Source organism: Hesperophylax consimilis, chromosome 9 (assembly GCF_061612785.1).
Source record: "Hesperophylax consimilis isolate HC1 chromosome 9, BYU_Hcon_1.0, whole genome shotgun sequence".
NCBI lineage: Eukaryota > Metazoa > Arthropoda > Insecta > Trichoptera > Limnephilidae > Hesperophylax > Hesperophylax consimilis.
In genome coordinates, this window is record NC_142844.1 from 13,378,541 (window position 1) to 13,401,324 (window position 22,784).

General features: G+C 31.7%; 1 protein-coding gene across 1 annotated transcript in view; it reads left to right on the forward strand.

Moving 5' to 3' along the window:
* The window catches only part of oaf (BRICHOS-like domain-containing protein out at first), a 242,068-nt gene that overhangs the window by 53,910 nt on the left and 165,374 nt on the right, over positions 1-22,784 (forward strand). Inside the window, exon 3 of the mRNA XM_089635629.1 lies at positions 7,957-8,091. Within this exon, the coding sequence (XP_089491755.1) occupies positions 7,957-8,091 (135 nt within the window). The remainder of the gene's footprint in view (positions 1-7,956; positions 8,092-22,784) is intronic.

Sequence of the window (22,784 nt, forward strand, 5' to 3'; positions counted from 1 at the left end):
CAGTATGAAAATCACGTGGTTAGTATTTATTTAACGCTGCTTTTTCGCCTTTATTAAATTTACCACCTTCTAAAAAAATCCTTTACTACCAAATTTCAACACAATTTTGTATTTTTCAACATTTGTTATGAAGAATATTGCGACTTGTTCGTTTTCCCTGTTAAATAAATATTTAAAAGCTGCGAATCTCATGGTGGAAATGACATTGTGAATTGAAAATAGAGACAAAATCTGTACAGGTTTCATGATTCCGGATCTCGACGTCTGATATATTTTTTTTTCCTATTTGGTTATGTTAAGTTAACAAGTTAAACTAAGTGTGATGTTTTTAAATTTCATAAATTATGGTAACAATTAAATTTAAATCGCTAGTATTGGTCGAGTACCTGCGTTTACTAACAACGCCTCCGAAAAACACAAACTAAATTAGGTAAAATTACTTTTGCAATTTTTCATTGAAAATTAACCTCTTCCGTTAACCGTTAACTGCAAACTTTTTACGAATAAGTTTTAACAAGTGATCCTTTATTTCTCAGTTAGCGGATAGCCGGCAAATGTTAAACATTATATTCGTATGTAAACTTTAGGAATAAGAATGGAAGTCACGTTAAAGTTTTCATTGGTTGTTTCCATTTGAACGAGTTGGCGGTAAGAAACGCTACGTAAGAACGGTGCACCTCAACGATTAAGCTGAGCGAAATTTTAATTAAAACCGTGCAAAATTTCCACCGGTTAATATTACGTGGAACCACAGGTAACGTAGGTACCATAATATGAAATTGAACCTAGCCTCACATTACTTATGTATATTTTTAATTTTATAATAATCTCTGTTTTATTTCTTTTGATTATTTTTATTCCTTGCAATTCTGAATGGTACCTAATTCGTTTTTTTAAATTTTGTGAATACCGAATGAAGAGTTCCAACTTCTCCCAACTGTCCCGATCCAGTGTGACTAAGGCTTCCCCTATTAGGATATAATGTGAGTGTGAAATGAGTAGGGAAAGGAAGGAGTTGTGAAAGACGAAGGTTGGGAAGTACCTGGCTATTCAGATCTGGTCTCAAAACACTGGTAAAGCATTTCAATTCTGAATTGTGGACGTTCACCAGGGCGATACTGACACTAAACAATACCTCGCAGACCTTGAAATCTGGAACCAGAGGCTGCAGTTTTGAAATCTAATAAACGTACATGGGTTATTTTTTGCTTACTTCACATAATATATAATTCAAATTAAATATATTCTCACCACATTCCAGAGTGAAATGTTATCTCAGTAACGCTGTATTTCGAACTCTTGTCCGGTATCACATACTCATTGGAAAAGTATACACGAAAGAAACAAAATGATAGTTGCATAATACATAGTATTCAACAATAATAATAATAATAATAATAATAATAATAATAATTGGATAATTTGTAGAGCGCCGTTTTTGTGAAAAATCACCTCAATTTATGTATCTTTGTAATTTATGTATATTTATGTATCTCAGAGCTCCTTTATTTCTTCTCTTTTTTTCTGCATCTGTTTTTAAAACTTGAAATTATTTTGGTTTGACTGAATATTGAACCCTATAAATAACTTATTAGAACCCAGGAACTGGCGTCGACAACTCTACAAACCTCGCCAAAGCCGATCAGGTGGGACCGACATTTGTTTCGTATATTATCTTCGGTAATGTTATCCGATTTCAGAGAAATGCTTATATATTCGCGTGATTACGTAATTACCAAAATATGAAAGAAGAGTTAATAACGAGTATATCTGCCGAGTTTCAGCTCGATTGGATGTCGGGAAGTGGGTTAGTTTCCGCTTTCAAGTTTGAACTCCTTTCCCTAAAACAAAAGTGAAATTTAAATATATGTGTTTCAAAATAGGTTCCAAGTGACCCATGAATTTATATGGTTTCGATGATTTGTTTCAAAATAGGTTCCAAGTGACCCATGGCTTTATACGGTTTCGATGATTTTGTAGAATTTTTTTGGATACCATTTTCCCTGAAAGTGCAGATTTTCAAAACCTGAAATATAGTATTTTGTGGAATAGATAAGCTATATATATGTATATGTTTTTTAACATTACCTAGATTACGGGCTTCTTTACTCATTAAATTTAGTAAAATTTTCGGAACGAAGAATTATTTATTGTTATGTTTTGTTTAAAATTAAAAATTCGATATTGAATACCCCTGAGATGCCACATTTAATTTTGTTCCATGTTCCTAGCAGAACAGGTACAAGACAGTACCTACCATATTATTGTAACAATTCTACTACAACGTCACAGTATTACTCACCTATGAGACGAATTCAAAATTTTGGAAACATATACTCCGATGTTGTAGATACTTTTAGTTCAACAATGTTGCATTATAAGTTGACTTTAATATGTTTTTTTTCATAAAATAGAACTGAATCATTTGGTGAAATGTTTTAACTCTGGGTGTGCAAAATGAAGTATTTCTCTAAAAAATATATAAAATATACAATTATTGATGTAAAAGTCTATTCAACGGGATAAAAAGATAAATAACTTGCTGCCCTCCTTTATACAAATTCTACGATAATGGTAATACAACGCAGAGGCGGCTCGTGACTTGGGTAATTTGGTGGAATTTCAGTTTGGCCGTGCGCCGCACGGATTTCCTGAAAATCTTCAGGCAAAAAATCGAATTTTCGAAAAAATAAAAAAAAAACGTTTTCAGCTACAACAACATTAATAATGCCATTTTTGTAATATGAGCACTCACACAAAGTAACACGAAAAGTATTTGTTGTACCTAATGATATTAATTATATGTACTTATTACATTACTATATTATTATGTCTGTATTCTGTATTATGTCTGTAAAATCCCTACCGGCGTTCAATAAATGAATAAATAAATAAATATTTTTTCATTCGAACTTTTATAATGTTAAAGGTTTATTCTACGATCGAAATCACCGTACCTATTATTATCTTTTCACTTGTTTAATTTTGAACCGTTTAAATGTTTTTCAACCTTGGTAGTTATAAAAAAAGAGTTAAAACGTACCAGACTGAACTAAAAAATAAATATACACACACATATAAAAATTATAAAAACTTGTAGGTGTCTACATAAATATTGTTTTAAATTTTAATTCAGCGATATTTTTTTATTTTTTTTAAAACAAATTCAATTTATTCAATAAACAAATTTACAATGTGTGATATACATATATATATTTCACTAGTAAGATAAGATATTATGATATGATTAATATTTATTATTTTTCAATGTTCTCCCATAAAAAGCAATTGCTTGTGTGTATGGGATGAGGTATTATTTGTTTAGTTTCTTAGATTTTTATTTAATTTTTTAATTTTTTGTTTTTGTTTTTCTTTTATTTATTTTTATTTTTTTTAATTTAGTTTAGGTTTTCAGTATATTTTTTTAATTGTGTTTTGAATTCTTTGAAACTATCATTTAGTGATCTTATATTTTCTGGCAATTTATTGAAGAAATTTGTTCCTAAGTATTTGTAGTTTTGCTGACCCAAAGTTTTTTTACAAATCGGAATTGGTAACATGTATTTTTGCCTGAGATTTGCTATGTTTTTGAATGGTACGGTTTTGTTTAGGATATCATCTTTGTAAACTTGTAAGGTTGCGTGATACAGGAAAAGAGTATTTAATTTTCTGACTTTAAATTCTTTGAAAATGAGTTCAGATGAATATAAAAATGATTTCTTTAATATTATTTTAATTATTAGTTTTTGCGCAATGTAAAGAGGTTGTGTGTGAGTTTTATAGGCGCCCCCCCATCCTATTATACCATATTGGATTATGGATTGACAGAATGCGAAGTACGTCATTCTCAGTAGTTCTTTATTTAGAATATGTCTCAAGCAGCTAAAAATTAAGGTTAATTTTCGTACTCTGTTTTTGAGAATGGTTATATGTGGTATCCATTTTAGGCATTGGTCAATAGTGATCCCTAGATATTGGTTGAAGTTTTAATTTCAATATTAGTACATAGTAAGTTACAGTGGTGTTGTTGAGTGCTTGGTGTAGAGTGAATTCGAATGTTTATTTCATGCGGCGTATTTGGTTTGTTTATGAAAAATGGTACGTAGTGTGTTTTTTTAGAGTTTAACGTTAGTAGGTTATTGTCAAACCATGTTTTCAATTCATTGATGTCTGAATTAGCCTTTTTGTTCAGTTCTAACCATGTGTTTGCTTTTAGAAGAAGCACTGTGTCATCTGCATATGAGACAATTTCCCCGTATTTAGCAACTTCAAATATATCATTTACATATAATATGAACAAAAGTGGTCCTAAAACTGTGCCTTGTGGTATCGAAAAGTTATTACTTTCGGAATCACTTAATTCATTTAATAATTTTACTTGCTGTGGTCTATTTTCCAAAAAGCTTATGATCCAGGATAGTACCGTTCCATTTATTCCAATTAATTTTATTTTTTTTATTAAGTTAGTGTGTGAAATACTATCAAATGCTTTTTTAAGGTCAATAAATATTCCAATGCATTTTTCATTTGAGTCTAGGGCGGTATATATAAAATTTGTTATTTTTGCAATAGCATCGTGGGTGCTGGTATTTTTTTTGAAACCATACTGTTTTGAATTAATAATTTTATGTTGTTCTAGGAAGGACCAGATTTGATTTTTTACAATTTTTTCGAATATTTTTGATATATTTGATAAAAGGGATATAGGGCGGTAATTTTGTGGGTCGTTTGGGCAGTCAGCTTTATAAATCGGTGTTATTATTGTTCTTTTGTAGTTATCAGGAAATACACCTTTTATAAGGCTTGTATTTATTATATGAGTTAGGGGGTAAATTAGATATTGTTTCATTGTTTTTAATACGTTTACATCTATGTTGTCATAACCGGGTGTGGAACCCCCCCTTAAATCATCGATAATTTTTCCGACATCAGTTTCTGTTATTTTGTTGAAATTATTATATTGGTGTTGGGAAGCGTGGGGATTCTTTTTATTACTGTTGGGACATGTTTTGATGGCGTTAGCCAGATTTTTTCCGACATTTGCAAAATAGTTGTTTAGAATATTACAGCATTTTTTGGTGTCAAGTTGGACATTATACGTTTTTTTCCCATCTGAAATTTCGGATACACAACTGTTCTTTCTATTCTTATTTATTATTTCGTTTATTGTAGACCATATTGTTTTTAGCATCTAGAATTAATTGGGAGTAGTAGCTGTTTTTCGTTTTTCGAATTAAAGTTGTTAAGATGTTTTTATATTTTTTATAATAAGAAATAATTGATTTTTTGGCAGTCGGTTGATTAGCTAATTTGTAAAGTTTGTTTTTTTTTCTAACTGCTTTCACTAATCCGATAGTGATCCAGGGTTTTATTTTCTTTGTTTTAGAGTTTTGATGCAGATTTTTAATTTCAGAGGCATTTAAAATGTGTTCTGATAATTTTTTTTCAAATAATGATGCACATTGATTGGCGCACTTACTGTTTATTATTTCAGTCCATTTTTCGGTTATGAGTGATTTTTCTAATAGTTGGTAGTTTAATGTGGTTTTTGTGGTACTTGATTTAGGTAGGTTTTTTGTTTTATTTTTTGTTTCATAGTTTAAAAGGGTTGCGTGATGATCAGTTATATTTATCTTCCAGGTTGAGGATTTGATATTTTTTAAATAATTCAGGTTTACATTACACCAAATATGGTCTAGACAAGATGGCGTTTGATTTGGTACTTCACGGGTATAGTTGTTGATGCACGATTTGAAGTTAAGATGAGTCATCATGTTCAAGAAGTTATTTTTTTCTATAGAATTATGGTTATTAGAAATATTTATGTTAAAGTCACCACATATAATCGTAAAAATCTTTGTTAAATTATTCAGGTATAGATAAAGTTCGTTTGTAAAATTCGTTATGTTTGATTTGTGTGTGCGGTATATTGTAATGATTCTATAAATAGAATTTTTAAATTTAATATCTATTTTTAAACAGTTGACAAATTCAATATTTACTTCTTCTGTGTTTATCACTTCACAATCGTCACGTACAAACATAATTATTCCACTATTTTTGTTTATAGATTTTTTAGTTGCTATTCCTCGGTAGTTGGGTAGCGCACTTATGTATTGATCGCTGTTGGAGTGTGTTTCAGTTAACCCTATGCACACCGGTGATGTATTTAAATTATTAATATTTATTAATAATTCATCTAGATTTCTTGAGATACTTCTTATGTTCATATTCAGCACTAAAAAAGTAGAATCCCTATTTTGACACCATTTGTTAATTTCGGTAACGTTTTCGCATATTTCTTCTGCAATGTTGTAGTTTTGGTCAATTTTTTTTGCAATGTAATCATCCATGTTAGTTGTAATTGATTCGTTCCTTTGCAAATTGTAACATTTTTATGCGTTGTTTGCATTCTTCATTGTTTGCTTTATGATTTGTTGGAAAAGAACTTTTTTTCAAAAGATTGTTATTTGTGCAGTTTATGCACTTTGGGACTTCATTTTTGTTTGTACAGTCTCTAATGCCGTGATCTCCAGCGCAATGAGGGCAAATAGGTTTTTCATTTATTCTTAGACAGCGCGTGGCTGTGTGGCCGTATTTTTGGCAGTGGAAGCACTGCATTAGTGGGTTGCAGTCTTCCACCTTTATTTGGGAGAAACCCAGGTTTACTTTTTGTTTTTTTATTAGTAAATTTCTAATGTCTCTAGTGCATTCGATAATAATGTTTTTTTGTTTATATTTTTTTATGTTGATTGTTCCTTTTATTTTAATTTTTTCTTCCATATATATTGTTTTTATGTCTTCGTTTTGTAGGATTAAGTCATTCATAAATTCTCCATTATTATAATTCTCGTCGATTCCTTTGAAAATCATACAAGGACTTTTCTTTTTTAAATCGCCCACGTTTATTCCTTCTAGGTTCATTTTTTCTATTTCGTTTTTTGTCTTAATTCTATCTTCTTCTTTATTAAGGTTAATTATAAGTTGGTTTTTCGATGTTTTTCTGATGCTAGCAATACCAACGCCAGTGTTTGATATCTTTACGTTCTTAGTTATTATTTCCTTGATGTCTTCTTTTTCGTTTATTGAGCTTATAATAATGGGATATAAAACCGGAGATTTGTGTTGCGCGCTAACTTCAGCGTATGTTTTAACATTTTGATTTGTTGTGATTATTTTTTCTAATTTTTGACTGTAATTTTCATTATTAATAATTATTTGGTCTTGCAATTGAATTATTTTATTTTGTAGTTTTAATTGTTCACATTTTATTGCTTCTTCCAGCTTTTTAATATTGTTTTCCATACTTTGTTTTATTTTCGAGTCTTTTACAGTTGTTATTTTATTAATATCGATTCTTATATTTTCTATTAATTCCTCCATATTTATATTTTTATTAAATTAACACTGTAGTGACATCTATTGGCTTACTTCTAGTTTTTGAAAGATATTGCTCGGTAGGTGACTGATTACGCTTGGTCCATTTGTCGATAGATGGTGTAGTACGACAATATTTAAATAATTATTTAAATTTATAACGAATAATTTATGAATTTTTTAAGTTTCGCTTTTTTATATTGTTGTTGAATGTATCAGAATATAATTTAAAATCACATGAATTTTCCTTGAGAATCACTTTTTGCGTCTATTTACGCTGCGTCTATGTTAGGCGTATATCCGTGCATGCAAAGTGCTGAGTCGGTGACTCAGGCTGTCAGGCTGACTATGAACTCAGCATCTCGAGGAGAGGACAACATGTCTGTTCGGCGGAGTTTTCGTATTGACTTTGTTTTTGATGCCACTTAATCGCTTAATATGACATTTTCTTGATTTTTATGCTTATATTTTTTATGTGCTGTTGTCGTTGTAGGTTTTTTTCTTATACGGTATTTCCATTCAAGATGTGTGTTCATTGTCTTTTGATTAATAATGGTGTTTTGTTCTTGTTTCTCACAGGAAGTGCAAATCCTGAAAGCGCTGGTCCTGGGAGAGGAGGAGCGGGGCCAGTCGCAGTACCAAGTGATGTGCTTCTTGCTTCATGCAGACAAGACTGAATTTATATCGGCCGACGCCATGGCCAAATTAAGACAGGTGAGTCTCCCAATCTTATCCATGCTCTATCCTATGGTTTATATTTTCATTCATAATATTATTATGTTTTAAATGATCTCTAGTTTCATTGTTTAAATATGTACATAAGCAATGCTTCTCTTAACATTTTAATGGTACCGTAATATAGGGTGACATTTGAATCAGGGGGTTACTTTAACCATCGCGAATATCTGCATTATTTCTCGCTACTATTCGCTACTAATCGCTTTTTTATGTTTTTTTCCGCGCAACAATGAAAAGAAAAAGGTGTCAAATTAGTTTGTTTCTAGTTATTTTAAAACATATTGTCGATGGAATTGTGATTCTTTTTGTTTAGATATTTTCAGAGAATGTAAGTACATTTTATAAATTCCTCAGTGATTATAATAATCGTAAAGTATATCAGTGACCGTCGATGTATATGTAACTACTAGAATATTCTAACTCTCAGTTTTTTTTACATTTTTTTTGGATTGGCTTATTTGTATTTGTATTTGTTTATTATTTGTGTTTTTTTACAGTAAATATACAATGTTTACAAATCATATTGTTTTAATTTATATTTCACTTCCATTAAAGGCATTTGCTTGTGGATGGAAAAGGAGTGTACATTTGCGAAAAAATAATATAACTAGGTTACAAAGTAAAAAAAAATACAAAATTAAAATTCATACAAATTATTGTATTTGGAAGGAAGAAAAAATATATATTATGGATTATAAATAGAGTATAATATGATAATTTATAATATGAAACTAGGGGAATCAGTTTCTTTGCTAACGTTTTCCCTAAAATACTGTTTATATCATTGTAATAAACTTATAAAATCACATACGCATATCAAAGTCGCTTTAATATCCTCCAAGATGTGACTTTGAACACCATGTTTTTAAAATTTATTTTTCACTCCCTAAACACATGTAAATTAAAAAAAGTGCGTGTATTGTGTGGTTTAAACGGTGACCGGATAAATCATCACATCTTTAAAAAGTTATATAAAGTCATGGAAATGATACAAAAATGATACATGGTGATGATACAAAAACTTCATTAACTGGGTCAAGTAGGTTAGGTTAGGTTTAATTTTTTTCTTCGTTTCTAACGACTTTATATCTGTTCCGTTACGCCGTTTGCTCTGACAGGTCGTGTGCTAACCAATCGTATCGTCAGAATTTAAACTGTATAGTTTAAGTTCGCACCCGTCAGCTAAAACCACGGATGGCCGTGAGCCGAACCAGTCGCACAAAAACCGTTCGTCCTGTCAAAACACCATCGCCGGTTGTCTTATCGGAATAATTATAATACGTATTTTTTATCGCAATTTAATTTACAACAACGAGTGCTAAAGAACCACAATCCCGTTCCAGTGCTGACAGATGAGGCTTATGCAGATTTCACCATCATTTCACCGGTAAGTTGATTGTGAAGTAACGTTACGCATTGTGTTTCCGCATTCGCCTGTCAAAAGCCATTTAATTCATTTATTCGTTATCTGCGTGGAATAGCCCTTGAGTCGGCTATTCCAACCCTTGTTCGTTCCTCGAACAATATCACTTTTTAAAAGTGTGTTGAATTGTCGATGTGTTGATTTATCATGGAACCTGTCTGTCTCGGCACAGGATTTCCTAGTGAGACAGGCAAAGCTAAAAAAATATATGTAAACCTTTTTATACAGATGCACATAATAAATAAATAAACATACGCAATAAAATGACAACAAATTTTCCGACCCAAATGTTTTACAAAAAAAATATTTATTTTCAAAGTTGTCACCCCATTTTTCGGTACCGTTCGACGGAAACCTTCAAATTTAAAGAAGATCGATTTCCTGCGGCTTTCACGTGAAAACTATTTAACCGAATTTTCTCAGGAGCCTTCTAATAATCGTAATAAACTCTTAAGTAATCATTTGTAAATTGAAAATTACTAATTACCTGCAAAATTGGAAAGAAACTCAAAAGTCGAAATCTAGAGCCTTATTATATAATGTTTTGAATATAAGAAATGTTTCGAAACTTTTAGGATAACATTTTAAAAAAGTAATGTTTTTTTCATACAGTTATTAGATATTGATTTTTCTTCTTCTTGTTCCTTTGGAATGACGCTGGTGGTGACAAGGTTATACGCGTAATCCTTCACATGGAATTCGATTAAAAGTCAGTCCTGTTTTCAAAGCTCTCACTTATGTATCTATGTATACGCTTTATGTTTAAAGTATATTTATTGCCAGCAAACAGTCAAGCTGACAGCTTGTGTGTTTTGCTTACATTAAAAAATGCTTTTAAATTTTGAGACAGTGTTGCTCAGCAACGAACAGAACATACGTATAACATTCAGCATAGGGGCTATTTGCTACCTTTCAGGTGACATTACATCTTCGTTGTGTTGACAATAATGTATCCCACGTATCGACAACGTGCACCACGTATATACGTCTCATACCCTCGCCGGATCAACCTAACACTCCCGTCAAATGTCGTAAACGTTTTCCTCTTGTGAGATCGCCCATTGTCTTGGTACGTGTTTCTTTTACGTTCCAACTTTTCTATTGATTGTAATAAAACAGTGTTTTTTATTGCCGATAAAATTGAATGTAAACTTTTAGGGTATTTCGATAGTCTTATTTCCCCAAATTCGCCGAGTTTATTTTGCCCTTATTTCACTGTTGTTTTGAAGTTAAATTTTGTATTAATTTTCAGATGTTTTTGGACACCTGGAAAATCATTTATCACTTGCGAAATTTTTATTGAATTATAAAATCTATGGTAATATTCATATTATCCCTCTTATTCTGGTTTGTCTGACGCTGCAATCTCTCCAACGGTGAGTTCTGGCGTCCTAAAATTGCACAGCTTTCTCTGTCTATATTTTATCTACATAAACACCCCTTTTTTAGATTGCAAGCTCATTTTCATGACGAGAAATGAAGCTTTGAAGTATGAAGTCATGTTTTTTTATTTTTTTTTATTTAATTTAATTGTTAAAATAAAATAAGTATTCGTAAATAGCTAAAAAGATGAACCGAAACATAAAACGATTTTCCATTTAGTGGTGAAAAGAACTTGGCAACTTAAACTTGTTTTTTTTTTTTTTTAATTTGAAGTTCTGCCCATAGGAAACATCTCCCAAAGTAAAAGTTTTCATAATGACATTGAAGTGAGTGGAACTATATCGGAAAGTCGCTACATTATATGAAACATTTCTTAAGTTTTCCGTTTATGTAATCTTGTAAAGAATGCAGGTAAAATGTATCACTTGCTGGTTGAAGGTAACTGCAGACCAAGTAGATATACAAAATATGCATAGATACTTATTGAATTGTAAGGCACGTGCAAAGTCAGACTTCCTTCAAATGTTATCCAGATTTTTTAGAAAAATAAACCTCCTAGGACCTAGGATTTCACGGGTACTTGATTATCACGGGTACTCGGTTAAAGATAATGCCGATCGTACGTCGAAGTTCGCTTTATCGTTCGTAAAAAATAAAGAGAATTAAAATTTAAAAAAAGATACAAATATAAATCCTTACCGAATTATGTTAGTTAAATTTAAGATAGCTAACAAAATATTTTATGTTTGGAGGGGTCGAATATGAAATTTATATGCTGATTGAAAATTACGATTAAAAAGTAAAATGTCATAATATTCTTATGTCTTTTTGACTTTTGGATTCACATTGTTGTCTGTTCCCGTTACACGCCGTATAATAAATATGATAGCGACATTCTGTTATTTACTGCGCAGATAAAAGCTAGCATTAATATCTCATACATGATCGCTTATTGTTTAGCTCGTCTGCTTACCGCTCTCTGATTTACGACCCCGAATATTCGCCTGTTTAGTGCTAGGTACTAGGTACGGCAGGCTTTACGATTTCAACCGAATTTTATGTTTGCACATACAAATGATGAAAGAATAGAAGGTATTATACCAAAAAGTGGTCTAAAATAGAAAAATAAGATGAATGTCTTATGAGAATTTCAAAATTGGGGTGTGCAAGTTTTCATAGATATTAGCTAATGGGCTTGTTTAGCAAATGTTTGTATGTTTTAAAATTTCTCCTTTTTATGTACATAGTTTTTACGAAGTATCTTCATAACTGATCTTTTTACAAACTACATGAAACATATTTAATGTTACTTGTGCTACCTAAATTGTTGTTTACCTTATAACAATCATGTACGTGCAATGTAGCCTTAAAACGACAATTTAGATCAATTATTAATAATTTGTTATTATAATTATTTATTGGAAAATTTGTATAGCGCCGCTTTTGTGAGATATCACCTCAGGGGAGAGAAATACATCAAATATAAATATTTCAAAAATAAAGTAGAGCTAAGTTAAGTAAAATCAAGTTCAGGAACATGTGACACGAAGATAGAAGATGGAGACTCTGCAGCAAGAATCCTAGGTGGTGATGAAACTGGACCAGCTGCTGCAGCGAAAGAGTCCACCGCTTTCACCAACAGTGCCACCACGAGGTTCGTCATCTGTCCAGGTATGTGTCTGCTGCTGATAAAGCGCTGACAGAATATCCTCTCACAGATACCAGACCTTGGCAGCACCGCTGTGACGTTCGACGAAGATAGAGGACGGAGACTCTGCAGCACTAATCCTAGGTGGTGAAGAAACTGGACCAGCTGCTGCAGCTAGAGAGTCCACCGCGTCCATACATTGGTACATTTATTTATAGAATACAACAATAATAAAGCAAGCCTTTTCTTCCCGTTGCAAGAGAAAGAAACAAAACAAACATACAACGGAACGAAAGAAATTAACAAGATAAGAAATAAATAGTACAATAAGAACACATTATTTATTAACTGTAAAAATAATTTTTAAATTGGGGTAGCGATACTAGCGACTCTAAAATCTTTTTTTAAATATAGTAACGTTTTATACATATCCATGTTTCAATATCTAGCTCTAGGCTTACATCTCATGATGGGAATGTTGAGATCTGAAAAATATTGCTTTGCAATATCTCTAGAAAGCGATGCTGCTGTAAAACATGAAAATCAATATCACTTCCGAACTAATCGAAAAAAATCGATCGTTAAAGATTTAAAAAAATTATAGGTTTCAACAATTCATTTAAGGACTGATTCCTCTGGGTTCTACAATCGAAGTATTACAAGGTTCTCACTTTGCACATTTCCCAGTTGATTCATAGCACACTATCAACACGCGTTGAGCACTCATTACTTCATAATGCCACTCTAAACTCTTCAATGTTCCGTAATGATCCGGAGCCCTTTGCTAGTTTTTGGTTTCCAAATTTATTTATTTATTTAACGCTCATGTAACTTGCTCACCTTAAGGATAGTACAACTTAAACATAGAAATAATTTATAAATTAAATTAGAAATAATGACATAAAATTATAATTATGAAGAATACAGGAAATAAATGGACAAGAAACGAAAACTACAGTGATCGGGTTTAAGAATAGGTTGGAATATATATTTTATAAAATGTGGTCCACGAAATTCATCATCTGAATATTAAACATTTCAATATCACATTAGTATTGGTTTCCCATAGTGTGAAACCGATGTATCGGGGAATGGATATTGGGCACTGTAGTTATGATTAGGTATGCTGCAGTAGAATAGCGTATTTTTTCGGATTGTTCTTGTTGGTACGTGTAGGTTTATGGGATGCAGGAGTTAGGAACTGTCGAATTTGGAGTTGAGTATTTTAAATAAAAAATAGTCAATTCGTTTATTTTACGTCTATCTTCTAATTTACGTATTTAATAAGAAATGATAATGAATGGATATTTATTTTAAATTTTATAAAACTAAAAAGTAGGGTATGTGTACCGCCGCCCCGGGAACCATTTATTAGATATTTAACACCCTTGCCGTAGGTCACCCCAAGTGGTTTGCTACGTTTGGTGACTTAGCAAGGGTGCTCGGGTTCATGTGGTGAGGTTTGTCTAGGCCTTGGCAGAAAATGCCTTTGCCCACCTACTGCATGGCGGGTCGGATTGGGAGAGATTGGTGAAGGAGACTTCTTCAGCTGGACTCTCTCGACCCATCAACTTGCACCGCGGTGGGAGGGATGGATTCATACTTATTATTATTATCTAGATCGACTGTTTTTTATTTTTGTTTTATGAGTCATAACACCACCATGATATTGTACACGAGATATACATTATTCTTCTTTAATCTATCAAGTATATACATTAATGTTTGTATTATAGTATGCTTTTTTCCGTTATTTTATAATACTACATTTGTATTCTTACTTACCCAATTGGCTACTTTCGATAAGAAAACACATACTCAATATAATGTACTCGCTCTCTACTTATCATTATTGTTGTTATATAGATCGATTGTTTTTTTTATTTTTGTTTTATGAGTCATAATACCACATAATGAGATATATTATCACACACTTACTTTCACATATTTTTGGTTCCTTGGAACGGGCAATTTGCCTAGTTAGGAACCAATAATTTCGACAATAAGTACAATAATCTATAATCAATAGGTACAATAATCTATAATCAATAAAAATATTTTAATAATATCTTGTATCATATTGTACTGTGTGTAAATCTAAAGGAATAAATAAATAAATAAATACGTCCGTCACTATGAGTCGTAGACACATACACCCCCAGATTCCTACCCACCCCTCACACCTTTTTCCTTCCCTTATTTTCCTTTCCTTCACACAGCATCCCCAAAGATGACATAGGGATTTTTTCTTCGGGGCCTCTAATGTAAAAAAAGGAAAACGTAGATATATTTTTTTGTAAATTGAATGTAATAAATGAATTACTACATTTCATTTTTAGACTTTATCCTCTAGGCTTTACAATCCTATAAGTCCAATGAGGTTCAGACTTTGCACATTTCCTAGTTGATTCATTGCACACCATCAGCACGCTTTGAGCACTCATTACTTCCTAATGTGACTCTAAACTCTGCAACGTTCCGTAATGATCCGGGACCTCTGCTAGTTTTTGGTTTTCAAATTGAATTCAAGGGTGGTTTATGTATATTGTGCGTGTTCCTTCCACGTTTCTTCACCTTCACTTAACCTTTGGTTAACCTATGGACAATCTTGATACTAAAGGCTTCGATGGATCGTTGAACTCCGGCTGAATAAGGTTAATATAATAAATAAAATTATTTGATTTCACTGTATTTTTACGGAGAAATAAGCACCAATTGCTTAATCAAATTAAATTAGTCACCTAAATAATACTTGGATAACATAATAATTTAGCACCAGAACCCATTTATGTTAAATAAATTTGATGGTCATCAGAATTTAATAAATGAACACTGATTTATTTATTATCGATCATCGAAATTCTTGAGTAAGCACCGAATGTAGAAAGTTATACCATATTGCGAAAATATTAAATAACTAGCAGTTAAAAACCCGCTCCGCGGGTAAATAATTTTGGAATTTTAGAAATATGAAAACATGTCAATATAAAATCAGATATAATTAATAAGCAAAAAAAAATATAAACCCTCTTTTAAATATTTTTCCACTCAACTGGTCTTTCCCGTCTAACGATATTGTAATTCGTAATTCTGATAAACTCCTCCCACTCTTACCCCTCCCTCCTACTTCTACTTCTTCTTTCTAATTGTAATCTATATTTATTTTTTGACTTCAATTTATACTTACTCCTCCTGATGAGTAACTTATAAATTTGTCCATGTAACATGTAGAGGTTGTATGTAATTAAGTGATTTGAACAAAGTTATTTATTTTTTAATAAAATAAATAATGCCATTATAAAGTGATAAGCTTCCAGAAGAAATCTTCCTATTAAACGCTTGTTAATGGTCAAGTAATTTTGCGTATTGTTAGCTGCATATTTAAATATTCGCGTCAGTCATTTGGTTTGGATTAGGAGGGTATGGTGAAGTTAGGTTAGGTTGAGTTCCATTATTCCTCGTTACAATAGGTATAACCTAATAAACAGAATAAGGACATTATTTTTATGCATAAGTGCCGTGATTATTTATATTTAATTATTTTAATTGTATTTCTGATAAAATCTACATATTGATTAACTGATGTTTTTTTTAATTTATTTTAAGTATATTTTATTTAGTTAAAATTATTTACATTTTATACCTAGTGTATATCTATTCTAAAACTACTATTTAAATATTCCATTACATACGTACTAATACTTGGATTTCACAACATTTAGACTTAACCCACGAAAAGCTTTCTGGCTTCCTTAACATTTAAAGGGAGTTCATTCCGTTAGACGGAGTTCATCCCGTTGGACAAACTGCTAAAAAGCAGTTTATCGGGACTTTTTTGCCTTATTATAAAGTTTGTAAAGTGTGTAAAACATAATAATAAAAAAAATAAAAATATGACATTTTGAAACCTTTATAGAAATATTGTTTAGTGTTGCTAATAAATTTGTCTTAGGAAGCCTAAAATCGTTGCAGCTTTTCGTAGGATAGCCATGGACTGTACTATTAATTCTAACAATTTTTAACATAATCTGGTAAAATTTTATTTTTTTAAGTTGTGAATAAGTACTAGGGTATTACAGACCAAACGTTGCCACACTTAGTACATATTAAGTTGTTTGATGCATTTGTAGAATCTGTTTGCTATAAATTTGCTAACCAACTTTTATTATTTATATTTTGTGGAAAAGGAGAAAAACATTAGAACTGATAGTAAAGAAGCATTTTTAATAATTTACTTACCTTGTCCGCAAATTTTATTAGGGTGGGTTCCTGAAAAGCAGGGGTAATGTAAAACTTGCACAGTGTTTGATAAATTATTGCTACCATTTTAAGTTAAGTTAGCGGCATGTCTTAAATAACTTTAAAGTGTCCTGAGCAAGCCGTAAATTATCCGAAATGCTCAGCCCCAAATTACAGGCGGAATAGATAATTCACACGTCTACGTGAAACCTCCCCGGTCACGTAGGTAGCTATTAAGTAGTATACGACGTTTTAACACAAGAACCTACTATTGCCGGCCAGTGGCGTAGACTAAAACCCCTGAGCAACTTAGCGCAACCCTTGAAATCGCCCCCTCCTGGTAAATCACCCTTGACAATATGTTTAATCATATTTTTTATGGGTTATGTCGGTAGAAACGTCGCAGTATTATGAAACAACGGATCAAGATTATTAAGTGTTATGTTATCTCTGCACGGAGATAAATAACTATTGCTAATTTATTAAGAATCTCTATAAATTATTGGTAATTCCGATATAAAACGGGATTGCAGGCCCTACGATTGACTTCATATGTTTTCTGATAAACTTTAGTAAATTACGAACATATTATCATGGTGTCGGAACAACTTGTTTATGAAATTCCGAAAAAATTTGCATTTCAATGAAAATTATTTGTATCTTTAAGATGTATTATCAAAGCTAATCGTCTTATAATATATCATGATGAAATTTATACTAATTTTACTGATTTTTATAAATTATAAAATATTATGAACACATGCATCAATGAAATATAACTATGAACGTAAGATTTCTTTTAAGATATTTTTCAATGATCGTACGTATAAATAATGCATGTAATAATACTATTTGTCTACATTTTTTATAATAAAAAACTCATATACTTTTCCTGCCTTTTTTAAATTTTATTCATTTTTATATTAATTTGTTTTCAGTTTACAGTTCAAAAATATATATTAACGAACACTTCTTTCCTGAGCACCAGCACCAACTTACATTATTATTAAAGTCCATTAACGAATGAATGGTTAGGAATTGATAGGCACTGATGTTTTAAAAAAATATATTTTAAGTATATTTTATTTAGTTAAAATTATTTACATTTTATACCTAGTGTACATCTATTCTAAAACTACTATTTAAATATTCCATTACTTACGTACTAATACTTGGATTTCACAACATTGAGACTTTACCAACGAAAAACTGCAAGTTTCCTGGCTTCCTTAACATTTAAAGGGAGTTCATTCCGTTAGACGTAGTTCATCCCGTTGGCAAACTGCTAAAAAGAAGTTTATCATGACTTTTTTTTCCTTATATTTGTAAAGTTTGTAAAATATAAAGTTAAAAAATACAAAAAATTGAACATTTACAAACCTTTATAAAAATATTGTTTTGTGTTAAGAAATTTGTCTTAGGAAGCCTAAAATCGTTGCAGCTTCTCGTAGGATAGCCATGGACTTTACTATTAAGTCTAACACTAAACTTTAAGTAAAATACCAATGTTTTGTCACGATGTCCGGACACGTGCTCATAACATTTTTGCATTTCGTTGATATATTATTACAACAAATGCAGGTAGACGAACACGTGTTCCGATATTATTATGGATTTACCAACACTGTATCAGGAAGCGGCTTGCAGTTTTAAACAAGGTTGCCAATAATTTGAGGAGATTTTCAATAAAAAAAATTATTACATATTTTTCTCCGTGTAGCGCCGCTGGCAGCATGGTCCTTTTAAGGAAGTGGCTACACCACTGGTACCGGGATCCGTGATGCGCGACGTGACGCCCTTCGCCCTGCCCCCCCCCCCCCCCTCCTACCCCATCTGAAAACTTTCAAAAATGGAAAAAGAAAGGCGAAATGTCATATTCAAGAAACGTGAACACTTCTAACACTTCCAACTCTCCGGCTCTCCCGACTCTCTCATCGTGAGTTACGATTCCAGCTCTGGAATTCTTTAGAAGGGATTTTTTAGATTGTTAACAACGCCACGCATTGATATTCATATGCCGTGGTGTCGTGCCATCCGTCGGGTCGTTTTTCATATCAGTATCTTCCACGTTTCGAGTATAACACGGCATAAAAGCCAACACCATGATTCATATTATTACTCCTGCATTATTTATGGCGCGGCTCTGACACGGAATGAGTAATGGCGGGAACCGGGTGTGATCCTTGTAAAATTATCACTATAAATCACCTTTGTCACCGAATAACTTGTAATTATTAAGACACCCATGGCGGGGCTTGGAGGGTCCTCGCACTCATCGTAATTTCTATACTGTTCTAGTGTTGTTACTGTCTCTGCTCAGCGTGATATTGATAAGATTTTATATCATATTCGCTTTAATAATTAAAAACTAGTAGATATTAATACTTTGTATTTATTTTTTGGCTTACAACCAAGGGCGACCTTGACCTACATCTTTAACAATAAGTTTTTTTTTATAACAGCACTTACGAGTTAATGATTGTACAACAACGAATGTAGCCTTTCGTAAAATATCTACCCATACTACTCGGGTTCGTCTACAATTTTGTTTGAGAAATATTTATATTGTACAATTACAAGTGTTAAAAAGGATTCAAATTATTTTCCTGAGATACATACTTTTATATATCACATGGTGAAGGTTATATTATTGCTTTTACTATTCTATACTTATAATCTTCACAATATTTTTTTATAATATAGACTATTTAAAATATTTATGTAAAATGGCAGACCGAACGCCCTCGATTTAACAGGCCACGATAACCAGTCAAACGCTCTATATTTTGTTAACAATACATATTCTTATTTTTGTTTAAGAGGTTTATACCTAAAAATAATTGTTGTATGCATTTACTATTTACTTGCTAATATGTCAAATGGATATGGTTAAATGTATTATTACTGTTACTATTGTGAACTAACAATCTTCAGAATATTTTTCTTAAGAACTATGTATGTAAAAGCCCAAAAGGCGTATAAATAAAATAAAATAAAAAATAAATAAAATTATGTATTTCACGGAAATGCAAAAATGTCGATCAACTTTGTTTACAAAATTTTGTAAAATTACCCAAACCAAGCGTTATTTGTGTTTTATCTTTTTGGTTTGTTTGAAATTGTAATCTCATTTTATTATTTCTCAGAAAACCGTATTTAATTTCGTTTCATGTTTTTCAGAAGTCAACAACATACATTACCTGCAGCATTTCTGCGAAAATTTAAGGTTTTTAACACATTGTACTTCTCCCATATCGGTGGCTTTAGTCGAGATTTTGTATCTCCGTTATTCTCATAAATTATAGATAAATGTTGATCATTTTACTCACTTAGAAAATTTGAGTTTTAACGCGTTAAAATAAGTCAATATCTTTGGAATGGTAGAGATGTCATGTTTTATGCAATGCGTGATTATCGATATATTTTTAAGGAAAGTAAGGTAATATTCGGCGGCATTTATTTTTTCTCTGGAGACTTTTTTTATATTTGTGTTTCAGGATTATAGTAATTTGTAATCCTTTGTACTTTGCATAAAAACCTTGTCTTGTGAAAACAAAATTTTACCTTTAATAAAAAAAATAATGATATTTTACAATCAAAATATGTCACCATTAAATGAAGATATAGTATATCGCGACATTGTGAGAAATTAAGTATTTGACAATACCTTTTCCTACAAACATAAAGTTGGTTGTTTTCGAGTGAAAAAAATCAAAAAGCTATAATTGTTGGACTAGTATTTATTGATTTTTTGGCTGTTAAAAATAAACCAACCTATTACAGTGGTTCAACATGAGGTGCGGGTTCAATTCCCGCCGGCGGCTTTTTTTTTTCTCGGAAGATTTTTTCACTTTATATTTGTGTTTCAGTCTAATAAATATTGCTTACAGTAGTAATATGTGCCTATTGCACGTTGAAAACTTAGTGATATGAAATATCGTTAATGTATTAAAATTCTAGTCAATTATTCGTTTTCCTTTTAAAAACGGGACTTGAGCCCTATAACAAATGATTTGACAAATTTCACAACAAACTATCAGTACCTAAAGCACGAATATGTTTTGAGGTAGTCGGAACACGTGTTCTTCAAAATAATAATATTTTCGCATCTCGTCCATTACATTTATTCGTACACGGCCATCTGCGTTGAACACGTGTTCAGATATATTTAGAATGGCTAATATTTTATTAGGAAATAATCGTGTAGTCACATTTTTAAACTATCTTGATAAAAAAAAACCGTACTCAGTTTTCTCCGTGTGAGTTCTTGAAATCATATTACTAATGTTTTATTCTCTTTAAATATTTATTTTTTCCTGTATATTATAATATTATATTACAAGCAAGAGGTCGTATGTGACTATTATCTTTTTTTTTGTTTTCATACATGATTTGTAAGAAGGCAGAGGACGATCGTAAGAGCTCTCGCTGGAACTAGTGTAATGTTGGATTTACGAACTCACTTGAATAACTTATTATATAGAATTTGTAAAGTGCAGACTTCAAGTGCTTGAATTGATACTTTATAGATTATTCTGTGTAAACCGTCATTGTCAATAATTCTAAACTCACTGATTTAGTTATACGACTGAATAAGCGAATAGCTTTTATTGCCTAGTGGTTCATATTCAATAAATTCTCGAAATAACTGAATGCGTACGCGATAAATTCCGAAATGATGTTATTCATACAATAATCATTTCAATTCTGTGAACATCTTTTGAAAACCAGCTTTTCATATAAATTGTGTTTCAAAAGTGTTTCCAAGTATCAGAAAATGCGAAAATTAATGATGTCTAAAAGTGAAACGCTTTGGTAAATTGAAATAGATAATAAAAAAAATACCTTTTTTATATCATCATATTGACTTACCTATTATCTTTTATTGCAACTAGGCAACGGGCAATCATTATTTTTTAATGATAAACTGTTTATAAGACAAGGTTTTTGTATGCCTAGCATAAAGGATAACAAATTATTTTAAGCAATAATTAGTCCCGTTGACGGCATTTATTTCTACTCGGGAGATATTTTCAATTTGTGTGGATATTTCAGGCGACTAATTATTGCTTATAATAATTTGTTATCCTAACGGTCAATCAGCTCTTTAAATATATTTTTCTCTAAGGCAATGTGGTTCGATTATTGTTTATACAGCCAATTTTATTTATGGCCTGCCTTTGCTTAATTTTTTTCTATTGTATTCCTGGGCTGTTAATATTGTGGACTTCGGTCTTGTGATTTCTTTATAAATTTGGTATTTTTTTACAGTTGATTTGTTTTTAGGCCAATTTTTTTTTCAGCTTGCGACGCCATTTTCCCTTGATTTACGGATAAAATAAATAAATAAAAATTAGACAGCGCTTTTGTGAGTTATCACCTCAGTGGCGCTTTACAGTTGATGCAGGTATTAAAAAAATATATAAATATTACCAAAATAAAGTGAAGTTAAGTAAAGTAAAACGAAGAACAGGAACAGGTGACATGAAGATAGAAGATGGAGACTCTGTAGCAAGAATCCTAGGTGGCGAAGAAACTGGACCAGCTGCTGCAGCGAAAGAGTCCACCAACAGTGCCAACACGAGGTTCGTCATCCATCCAGGTATGTGTCTGCTGCTAATAAAGCGCTGACACAATATCCTCACATATATAACAGACCTTGGCAGCACTGCTGTGACGTTCGACGAAGATAGAAGATGGAGACTCTGCTGCAAGAATCTTAGGTGGTGAAGGAACTGTACCAGCTGCTGTAGGGATAGAGACTACCCCGTCCACCAACAGTGCCAGCACGAGGTTCGTCATTCGTTCAGGTATATGTCTGCTGCTAATATAGCGCTGACATGTGTCTGCTGCTAATAAAGAGGGCTGACACAATATCCTCACATAGATAACAGACCTTGGCAGCACCTCTGTAACGTTCGACGAGTCCATCATAGTCTCTATCAATAATAATATTTGGACGATTTATACAGCACC